General features: G+C 44.2%; 1 protein-coding gene across 5 annotated transcripts; it reads right to left on the reverse strand.

Annotated features, from left to right (window-relative positions):
- Nucleotides 1–3,661: 3,661 nt before the first annotated feature.
- LOC149388629 (uncharacterized) lies at nt 3,662–10,524 on the reverse strand. 5 transcript variants are annotated; one of them, XR_016300746.1, is made up of 7 exons: nt 10,120–10,499; nt 9,909–10,025; nt 9,511–9,623; nt 5,129–5,444; nt 4,918–5,034; nt 4,520–4,632; nt 3,663–3,879 (listed from the first exon to the last, which is right to left on the reverse strand). XR_016300746.1 is itself a non-coding variant. In XM_089623746.1 (4 exons), exon 4 carries the CDS (start codon nt 8,493–8,495, stop codon nt 6,888–6,890), a length of 1,608 nt encoding a protein of 535 aa, XP_089479872.1. In that variant the 5' UTR covers nt 8,496–8,870; nt 9,511–9,623; nt 9,909–10,025; nt 10,120–10,524; the 3' UTR covers nt 5,798–6,887. The 5 variants fall into 5 exon arrangements, 3 of the variants coding, with proteins under 3 accessions (XP_089479872.1, XP_089479874.1, XP_089479873.1); XR_016300747.1 differs by lacking the exon at nt 4,520–4,632 and having other exon boundaries at nt 3,662–3,879; nt 10,120–10,500; XM_089623746.1 differs by lacking the exons at nt 3,663–3,879; nt 4,520–4,632; nt 4,918–5,034; nt 5,129–5,444 and adding an exon at nt 5,798–8,870 and having other exon boundaries at nt 10,120–10,524.
- Between the last annotated feature and the right edge of the window lie 351 nt (nt 10,525–10,875).

A 10,875-nucleotide genomic window follows, 5' to 3' on the forward strand; every position in this document is an offset into this window, starting at 1 on the left:
CAAGAAACAAGTTAGCCTCGCGATCACTAAGAGGTATCCCTTCAAGAAAAGAAGCAACCTCGGATCGCTAATCAGGGGGTTTTGGGCAATCAGCCGATGTACGAAAACGAAGGGGAATGTTTCCAAAATAGTCGACGTGCGTGTAAAAGAACTCATCGACCCACTCACGCCCCGTGCCGGGTAGTTTGTCGAGTATTTTTTTTGACGTATTGTTACGAAGAAAGAACGACCCTTTCGTTCTGTAATTCAGAATCACAGCACACAAACTTAGAAATTCACACACCGTCATTTCACGGTGCTTTTCCCGAAACCACATGATATAACAAGCCACGATGACCCAATAGCTCCTTGGATTTAGTTGACCGGGTGGCAGCTTGATCCTCTCGAGCAAATTGCATATGAAGGGGTGTGGAGGGAGCTTCAACCCATGCTTAAGACTCTCCACGTAGACGGTTGTATATCCCTCGGGTGGCTGGTCGGAATAATCATCGACGGAGGGAACAATGATGGAGATTTCCGGCGGGATCTCGTACTTCTCACGGAGGAACCTAACTCTATCTTCCGTTGTCAAGCTCACGGCATCGAGGCCAGCAAAATCCCCGCATCTCGACCGCCTCGACCAAGACCGCGGCCGTTTTGGGGGCTCAACTATAAACGAGTTGCACCGATAAGACTCGACCTCTCCCTCAGAGCATTCTGCCATAACAACCTTATCACCATCATCATCAATATCAACCCCAAGAGACGGAAAACTCACCTCGCCGCTCGCCGAGGAGTTGGCACCGAGGCCTTCGTCGTCGCGTCCTGGGATGTGACGTGCCGAAGTCTCACCTCCGACCAAATGACCAAACGCCTCGAGCAACAACGACATCTTCTTCCCGTTTTTTGGGGAGCTACAACGATGCTCGCTTGCTGGAGCCTCTACGCCCTCTGCGGCAAACGACGAGCAGGCATTCGGAAGAACGTCTACGTTGCCCTCCCCTGATGTCAACGAAGGCCCGCCGATGACAGAGCCTCGGTCCAGACCGACCTCGCCGCCCATCGACGCCGGAAGAAACCCACCCCTTGATGCTCCGAAGTCCGCCGGCAGCGACGGGGACCCGTTTGTGAAGAAAAGCGGCGTCGAAGTCAAGGGAGTATCACTTTCCAAACTCCGGAGAACACCCGGTGTGACACCATCTTCATTCGCTGGACCTACCTCGCAGCCTCTCATGGCCAGCGGGGACCGAGACGACTCGCCATGGGCCGCTGATCGAACGACATTACCTCTCCCATCGAAACACAGACCCGACACACGCGGAACCGGCCTCCGTCCGAGGACCACATGAAGAAAGGCATCGAGGTCGCCATCACCGAAACCATTAGGCAAATTTGTGGAACCCATACCTTCGCCAAAAGCGCATGGAAAGTCATCAAACACCCACGACTCACCAAAATCGAAAGTGTCAAAAGCTCTAGAACAATCGGGTGGGACCACTAGGTCGTTGGGACCACGGGGCGAATTAGGCCCACCATTGATCAGATTATTAAGAGTCATCACAGTATTTTGGAAGAAAAGCCAGAAAGATTCAAGGAAGGGGACAAGAGGGTCGAGAGACGGAGTGAAAAAGAAAGAAATGGCAAAGTGAGAAGTAAAGAATATATATAATCACCAAAGAAGAAACCAACCTCAAGAAGGAAGCCAGAAAATCCAAGGAGATTTGCTGATCTCAACTCTGCTACGCTCCTGTGATGGCAGCTCAATCCCCGGATACATCTCAGTTTTTAAAGAAAGAGAGCATGGGGTAGGTGTTAAAGTAAAAAAAAACAAATGAGTAAACCAATCTATGCACAGAGTATAGGAAATAATAATAATAATAATAATAAATGATAAATAGGATAATGGGCATATACCTATACACGGAGTAATGATGATATAAAAACTGGCTACCTATAGTACATCAAAATACATATATAAGTCTATGCCTAAAAAGAAACCTACGCAACTTGCAAATGTGTGGGTACTTGTGCATGTATTTTTCAAAAGTTATAACCGGATTAGTCACCTTTCCTAAAAAGATAATAAAGATATTATACACATACAATATTATAAATAATAAATCAATAAAGAAGAGGATGAGAAGCAAAGTTTCCCACACGACAAGTCGCACGCGAAACTGGGGGGTTAATGTTATGCCGTCTTTTTCTTATGGTAAAAAAGACGCCTCAATTGCAAAAACGACGTTACAATATAGAAGGACAATTTAGTCAAATGCTAAAAATACGCATGACTAAAACAAGCGACAAGCGAATTTTCAACAAGCGACAAGCGAATTTTCAACAAGCGACAAGCGACAAGCGAATTTTCAACAAGCGACAAGTGACAAGCAAATTTTCAACAAGCGGCATGTTTTCCCTATAAATAGCTCACTCACACAAATCAAAAGGGACAGAGAATCCTTTGAACTCAAAATTCTCTCAACCCCAAAATTCTCTCAACCCCAGAATTCTCTCAGCCAAATACTCTCCCAACTTCAAAATTATCCCGGATCATAAACAAAAACCGAGAGCCACCTCTCGGCGGGAGGAAAAAAAACAAAAATCCAAGAATCCATTCACATAGCAAACACACTCGCCCTGAACTACGTCATGACCTGATCCCGCAAAGCGGGTGCGTAGGCAGCTCACGAAGAGCACGGTCACACCCCCCAGGATCGACCTCCAGCCAGGTTCGACCTCCAGGCGAGCTCGACCCCCCAGGCGAGCTCAACCTCCAGGCAGGCCCGACCTATAGCAAGGGTCGACCTCCAGGCGAGCTCGACCCCCCAGGCGAGCTCAACCCCCAGGCAGGCTCGACCTCCAGCCAGGGTCGACCTCCAGGCGAGCTCGACCCCCCAGGCGAGCTCAACCCCCAGGCAGGCTCGACCTCCAGCCAGGGTCGACCTCCAGGCGAGCTCGATCCCCCAGGCGAGCTCAACCTCCAGGCAGGCCCGACCTCAAGCCAGGGTCGACCTCCAGGCGAGCTCGACCTCCAGGCGAGCTCGACCCCCCAGGCGAGCTCAACCTCCAGGCAGGCTCGACCTCCAGCCAGGGTCGACCTCCAGGCCAGGCTCGGCCTCCAGCTCGACGCCCCAGGCGAGCTCAACCCCCCAGGCCAGGGTCGACCTCCAGGCGAGCTCGACCTCCAGCCAGGGTCGACCTCCAGGCCAGACTCGACCTCCAGCCAGGGTCGACCTCCAGGCCAGTCTCGACCTCCAGGCGAGCTCGACCTCCAGCCAGGGTCGACCTCCAGGCCAGGCTCGACCTCCAGGCGAGCTCGACCCCCCAGACGAGCTCAACCTCTAGGCAGGCTCGACCTCCAGCCAGGGTCGACCTCCAGGCCAGGCTCGACTTCCAGGCGAGCTCGACCTCCAGGCAGGTTCGACCTCCAGGTAGGCTCAACCTCCAGGCCAGGAATCAAAGACGAAGAACGCATTCCCAACGAAGAAGAAAGCAAAGCATTATTTCCCTCTTTGCGATTCTAAGATCCTCTGAAGCTCTTGGACGCTTTGGGCTTTGTCCCGAACTTCCTTGAGCCCTTTGGACTCTCGGAAAGTAATTTGGGCCGATCCAATTGTCACGCCCCTAAAATGGGACGTGAGTATAAAAGCGATATAAGAGAAAACTAGACCATTAATGCTAACAGAGCCAAAACATACCCACGGTGCATACTCGGTAGTTATCTACTTTACAAGTCCAGAGAAAGATAAACAGAATACAAAACATAAACAGAGACTTCGACAACGACCTAGGTAAGTATATAAACATATATATACACCTGTTGTTCCAAAACAAGACAGAGTCTTCAAAACTTGACGACGCTATAATCCTGAGGTCGTCCTAACACTTCTTCTCACTTTCCTGGTTATACAGATAATTTTAAGAAAAACAAAGAAACGTAGGGGTGAGCTTGAGGCCCAGTAGATGTTATAGTATTTGGCTCGATTTTTAAAATACATTTATTAAACAATAATAATTCTCATATATCATAGTATTATTCTTGTCCTGTGTATATCTCTATAGACGTATAAGTATAACCATCGTCACGCGTTGATCTCCAACCACGTACGAGTCTAACTTGCAGAAAGTAAACGTGCACTAAATAATGAGATATGCAAATGAATAAATAAAATGCGATTTTTATGCTGGTGGCCTGCCACCGCTTGCTCACATAACACGTGGCATTCCTCTGATCAGAATGGTGCACTCTCCACACCCTTTTATATATACGCATGCATTCTCCGCTTCGTATATATAAGTATCCGGCTATCCCAGGCCAATATAGAAAAATATTATATCTATATTTTTCAAATAAAGGATATATGTATAATACTGAAAATACCTTTCAATTTCACAATCGGATCTCCCGATTTAAAATTCTGCCACATTTTAAAACTGATCTCGGGTATTGTGGCATTTTTAAAATATTTTCATTTCGAAATTAATATAGAAGTTTTGGCCAAACCATGAAACCAAGTAAGAAAGGTTATATTTAACCTACCTCGAGATTAAGCGCTTATCCCGCTTTCTCGTTCACAAAGTGTTCTCCACTTTTGAAACCCGGGCATTCACTAACTCCGTGAACCCGCGAAACAACTTCCTCTAATCGATCACCTACTCCGATAAGCCATAACGAGCTTAATCAGAAATAAGAAGATAACTCGAGATATTCTCATTTGATTGGAACCTTATATGTGACTGAACTATACAAATCACGCGACGAGACTCTACCAACAAGTTTTTACAACATCATCAACTAACGTACATAACATTCGATTATCTGATTATCCACAAACATTCAAAGCATCAACAGGGACGAGAGGCAACAACAACGCAGTCGGAACAACCGAGAACATCACAGCGAAAAACAAAGGAACGAGGAACGAAACTAAAGCTTACCTTGAATAAGACTCGGCGAGACTCGCGGTCACCTCTTCTCAATTTTTTTTTTCTTCGTGAGACCCAATCGGAGCCCAAAACACGCAAACCCCCAATTTAATTTCTCAAAATCGAATCCTAGAAATAAAAACGAGGTTCAGCCATCTCTTACCCAAGAAGCCCAAGAAGATGTGGATTGGAACTCAGAGGAGATGGAGAAACTCCGACTTACCTGCGGAAACCTCCGCCGAAGCTCTCCTCCCGTCGATCGCCGCACACGCGCGGTTCCGGCGAACCACAACCGGTCCTCTCCTCTTTGTTGTTCCTCTGATCCTCGTTGTCCGTCTCTCGCTCTCCCTCGTGCTCAGACTCCCTCTCTCTCTCTCTCTCTCTCTCTCTCTCTCTCTTCCTTCTTCGGTCTGGATTTCTTTTTCTTCGGCCTGTTTTCTTCTTCCCCACGGGTTCTCTTTCCTTTATTTGTTCTATCCTTTATTTGTTCTTATCCACAGTGGCTGTCTAAGGAGAGTCGGTTGCTTTTAAAACTTATACTGATATACACAAAATTTTATAGATAAAAGTAATTATTAATTAAAAATTGTTATATTGATGTATATGTACATGTACGTACACGTACAAGGAAGAAATGGCAGCTTTTAAATTACTTTATATATGTATGAGAAGATTATAATTATATATGTACATGAATATCCATAGATATATTTTTAGGTATACATAAATTAAAGCTTGATACATATAAAATAATTTACAAAGCTAACAGATTTTTAAAATTAAATAAATAATTCTTAAGTTAGGTATATATAATAAACCAAATACTAATATTTAGTTTTACAAAATTCTAAATTATGATATTAATATTCAGATTATTACAACTCTCCCCTCCTTAGAAAAATTTCGTCCCGAAATTTTACGCTTAACTGGATACATGAAACAGGTAGGGATATGTTTCCATCATATCGATTTCCAGTTCCCAAGTTGCCTTCTCTGTTCTATGATAGGTCCACAAAACCTTCTCCAACGGAAATTTCACCGTTGCGAAGATTTTTCATCTTTATGTCGACAATCTGAGTTGGCACTTCATCGTACAATACATCTTCTTGAATTGGCACATCCTTGAGTTGGACGATAGCTGTAGGATCGGGTTCACTCTTCCGAATCTCAAACTCAAGTGGTCTTCGTCTCTTATCAGCATAGCTCTTTTGTCGACCCTGAGCTATCTTCAATCGCTGTTGAATGATCGCGATTTTCTCATTACTTTCTTCGATGATCGTAGCTCATGTCTGAACGCGATCTTTTGGTTCAATCCAACACACAAGAGATCTACATGGCCTTCCATATAGAGCTTCAAAAGGGGTCATGCCTATGCTGAACTGAAAAGTATTATTGTATGCAACCCAAAATGCATGATTAAGAACTCAAAATGACCATCACGAGTTCTGAAAATCGTTTTCGGGATATCCTTTTCGCGGATCTTGAGTTGATGACACCCGGATCTCAAATCTATCTTAGAGAAGAATCGAGATCCACCCAATTGATCGAACAACTCGTCAATCCTTGGTAACAGATACTTGTTCTTGATTGTTACCGCATTCAGCTTTCTGTAGTCGATGCACAACCTTAGACTTCCATCGTGCTTCTTTGCAAACAACACAGGTGCGCCCTATGGGGACGTGCTATTCCTAATGTATCAAATGCTTGTGAACTCGTCAAGCTGTTTGCATAACTCCTGCAACTCCGCAAGGGCCATCCTGTACGGTGGAATAGAGATTGGCAAGGTTCCTGGGATAAGACCAATACAGAACTCTATCACCCGATCAGGCGGCATGCTAGTTAACTCTTCCGAGAAAACGTCGAAAATTCATCCACGATAGGAATAACTAATCCTGCATTAGCGTCTTCCACATCGACTTCTGGTGTCGAAGGGCATAACACGACAAATTTCTTCGTACTCCAACGTATGACTTCAACATACGTTATTCTGTCCTTTGGTCTTGACCTTCTCGATACAGGAAAATCTTCTTAGATCCCGTATGCAACGTTACTCGTCGCCTACAACAATGTAGTTGGGCTATATACTTTGACAACCAATCCATGCCCAGTATGACGTCATATTGAGTCATAGGCAACACGAACAAACTTACGTCTAGTTGTTCACCATTCCCGGTGACCACATGACTATGACATCTAAGGTTTGTTTTAGCCTCATCAAGAGGTATATGCAAGAACATGGGTCTTTCTAATGCATTCACTTCTAACTTCAAGATGTTAACAAAAACTCTAGAGATGAACGAATGCGTGGCTCCAGTGTCAAACAACACTTTAGCCCAAGATGTTGAGATGAGAATCATACCGTCCATGGCAGATCGATTGCTTTCCATCCTTGAGGTTTCCCCGATCACCACATTAGCTTGCCCCTGAGCTCTTCCTGTTCCTCCTCCAAAACCTCTCTGGCCTCCAGGTCTCGCTTGATTTGGCATCGTCGACTGCACATTTCCCGAAGACTGTGGTAGTGGCTGCGGGAATTGTTGAGGCGTAAACCCTTGAGGCTGAGAATAACTTGATTGTGGTGGTCGATATTGAGGCTGGGGTGCAAACGACTGATAGCTTGGCTGACCATAACTTGTTGGCCCATAGCTAGAGGGAGCGAAAGATTGTTGAGGTTGTTGACTCTGATTTCTCCGACAATTTCGCTTTGTATGACCAGGCTCTCCGCATGTGTAGCAAGTCAAGCCATATGGACTCCAACCACTACTACCCGTTGGTCTAGCAACACTTCCTCTAGCCTGCCCTCCGCTTGTTACATCGCTAGATGGTCCACGCCCGTCTCCAGTGCGACGAACGTTTCTAGTCGGTCCTCCAGAAGATTCACCCTTCTCAGCTCGCTCCTTCTGGTACGCGATGCTATCTTGTTCGACGCGTAAGGCTGCTGACACAAGTCGAGCATACTCGCGAATCTCCAATGCGACTATCTGCCTTCGAATGGAAGCCTTCAAACCATCTTCAAACCTGATACACCTCATGTGGTCGGTTTCCACAATCGAAGGAGCAAAGCGCGCCAGATCACCAAACTTTGCTTCATACTGAAACACTGACATGTTTCCTTGAGTGAGTCCAATGAATTCTCTCACTTTCTCATCCCGGAAACTTTGTGGGAAAAACTGTCCATAATATAGTCCTTCGAACTCTTCCCACATCATGTTGCCCACGTCATGTGTCCTCTTCAGTTGCCTCCACCATACGCCAGCTCGATCTTCGAGTTTAGTGGCCGTGAACTCTACGCGATACTCGGGCGGAGTTCTGATCGTATCCAGTTGCATTACAAGGTTTTGAAACCAGTGATCCGCAACTTGTGGATCAGCATCACCCTTAAATGCAGGGATATGGAGTCGCTGAAACTCGCGAAAGCATTGACTCCTGGAAGGGGCATCTGGCACTTCGTTCTGTGCACGTGCAGCCATCTCCTGAAAAGCGCGATACATCGCAGAAGCAACATCCTCAGGAGGTTCAGCTGGTCGCACGGTTTCTTGCAACGGCGGAACATTAGGTGGTCTCGCACCAGGCGGTCTACCACGTCGTGCCATTCTGTAATCAATCAATGGACCATGAGTGTAAAGTAAACCGAGTATGACAACCCCTAGAGATTCTATAACCTAGGGCTCTGATACCACCCTGTCACGCCCCTAAAATGGGACGTGAGTATAAAAGCGATATAAGAGAAAACTAGACCATTAATGCTAACAGAGCCAAAACATACCCACGGTGCATACTCGGTAGTTATCTACTTTACAAGTCCAGAGAAAGATAAACAGAATACAAAACATAAACAGAGACTTCGACAACGACCTAGGTAAGTATATAAACATATATATACACCTGTTGTTCCAAAACAAGACAGAGTCTTCAAAACTTGACGACGCTATAATCCTGAGGTCGTCCTAACACTTCTTCTCACTTTCCTGGTTATACAGATAATTTTAAGAAAAACAAAGAAACGTAGGGGTGAGCTTGAGGCCCAGTAGATGTTATAGTATTTGGCTCGATTTTTAAAATACATTTATTAAACAATAATAATTCTCATATATCATAGTATTATTCTTGTCCTGTGTATATCTCTATAGACGTATAAGTATAACCATCGTCACGCGTTGATCTCCAACCACGTACGAGTCTAACTTGCAGAAAGTAAACGTGCACTAAATAATGAGATATGCAAATGAATAAATAAAATGCGATTTTTATGCTGGTGGCCTGCCACCGCTTGCTCACATAACACGTGGCATTCCTCTGATCAGAATGGTGCACTCTCCACACCCTTTTATATATACGCATGCATTCTCCGCTTCGTATATATAAGTATCCGGCTATCCCAGGCCAATATAGAAAAATATTATATCTATATTTTTCAAATAAAGGATATATGTATAATACTGAAAATACCTTTCAATTTCACAATCGGATCTCCCGATTTAAAATTCTGCCACATTTTAAAACTGATCTCGGGTATTGTGGCATTTTTAAAATATTTTCATTTCGAAATTAATATAGAAGTTTTGGCCAAACCATGAAACCAAGTAAGAAAGGTTATATTTAACCTACCTCGAGATTAAGCGCTTATCCCGCTTTCTCGTTCACAAAGTGTTCTCCACTTTTGAAACCCGGGCATTCACTAACTCCGTGAACCCGCGAAACAACTTCCTCTAATCGATCACCTACTCCGATAAGCCATAACGAGCTTAATCAGAAATAAGAAGATAACTCGAGATATTCTCATTTGATTGGAACCTTATATGTGACTGAACTATACAAATCACGCGACGAGACTCTACCAACAAGTTTTTACAACATCATCAACTAACGTACATAACATTCGATTATCTGATTATCCACAAACATTCAAAGCATCAACAGGGACGAGAGGCAACAACAACGCAGTCGGAACAACCGAGAACATCACAGCGAAAAACAAAGGAACGAGGAACGAAACTAAAGCTTACCTTGAATAAGACTCGGCGAGACTCGCGGTCACCTCTTCTCAATTTTTTTTTTCTTCGTGAGACCCAATCGGAGCCCAAAACACGCAAACCCCCAATTTAATTTCTCAAAATCGAATCCTAGAAATAAAAACGAGGTTCAGCCATCTCTTACCCAAGAAGCCCAAGAAGATGTGGATTGGAACTCAGAGGAGATGGAGAAACTCCGACTTACCTGCGGAAACCTCCGCCGAAGCTCTCCTCCCGTCGATCGCCGCACACGCGCGGTTCCGGCGAACCACAACCGGTCCTCTCCTCTTTGTTGTTCCTCTGATCCTCGTTGTCCGTCTCTCGCTCTCCCTCGTGCTCAGACTCCCTCTCTCTCTCTCTCTCTCTCTCTCTCTCTCTTCCTTCTTCGGTCTGGATTTCTTTTTCTTCGGCCTGTTTTCTTCTTCCCCACGGGTTCTCTTTCCTTTATTTGTTCTATCCTTTATTTGTTCTTATCCACAGTGGCTGTCTAAGGAGAGTCGGTTGCTTTTAAAACTTATACTGATATACACAAAATTTTATAGATAAAAGTAATTATTAATTAAAAATTGTTATATTGATGTATATGTACATGTACGTACACGTACAAGGAAGAAATGGCAGCTTTTAAATTACTTTATATATGTATGAGAAGATTATAATTATATATGTACATGAATATCCATAGATATATTTTTAGGTATACATAAATTAAAGCTTGATACATATAAAATAATTTACAAAGCTAACAGATTTTTAAAATTAAATAAATAATTCTTAAGTTAGGTATATATAATAAACCAAATACTAATATTTAGTTTTACAAAATTCTAAATTATGATATTAATATTCAGATTATTACACCAATACTAGGCACGTGACTATTCCAGGCCCACCACGTGTACTCAAATGTTAAAACCAAAAAACGGCTTAACAGTTATTTAATTAATTGTTAACTTAATGA

The sequence above is a fragment of the Urtica dioica genome, chromosome 8 (genome assembly GCF_054948205.1).
Source record: "Urtica dioica subsp. dioica isolate 48M chromosome 8, U.dioica_male_clone48M_v1_H2, whole genome shotgun sequence".
Taxonomy (NCBI): Eukaryota; Viridiplantae; Streptophyta; class Magnoliopsida; order Rosales; family Urticaceae; genus Urtica; species Urtica dioica.

Bases quoted from the DNA above. Each gene is read 5' to 3' on its own strand.
- LOC149388629 (XM_089623747.1), bottom strand. From the start codon at position 8,495: ATGGCACGACGTGGTAGACCGCCTGGTGCGAGACCACCTAATGTTCCG.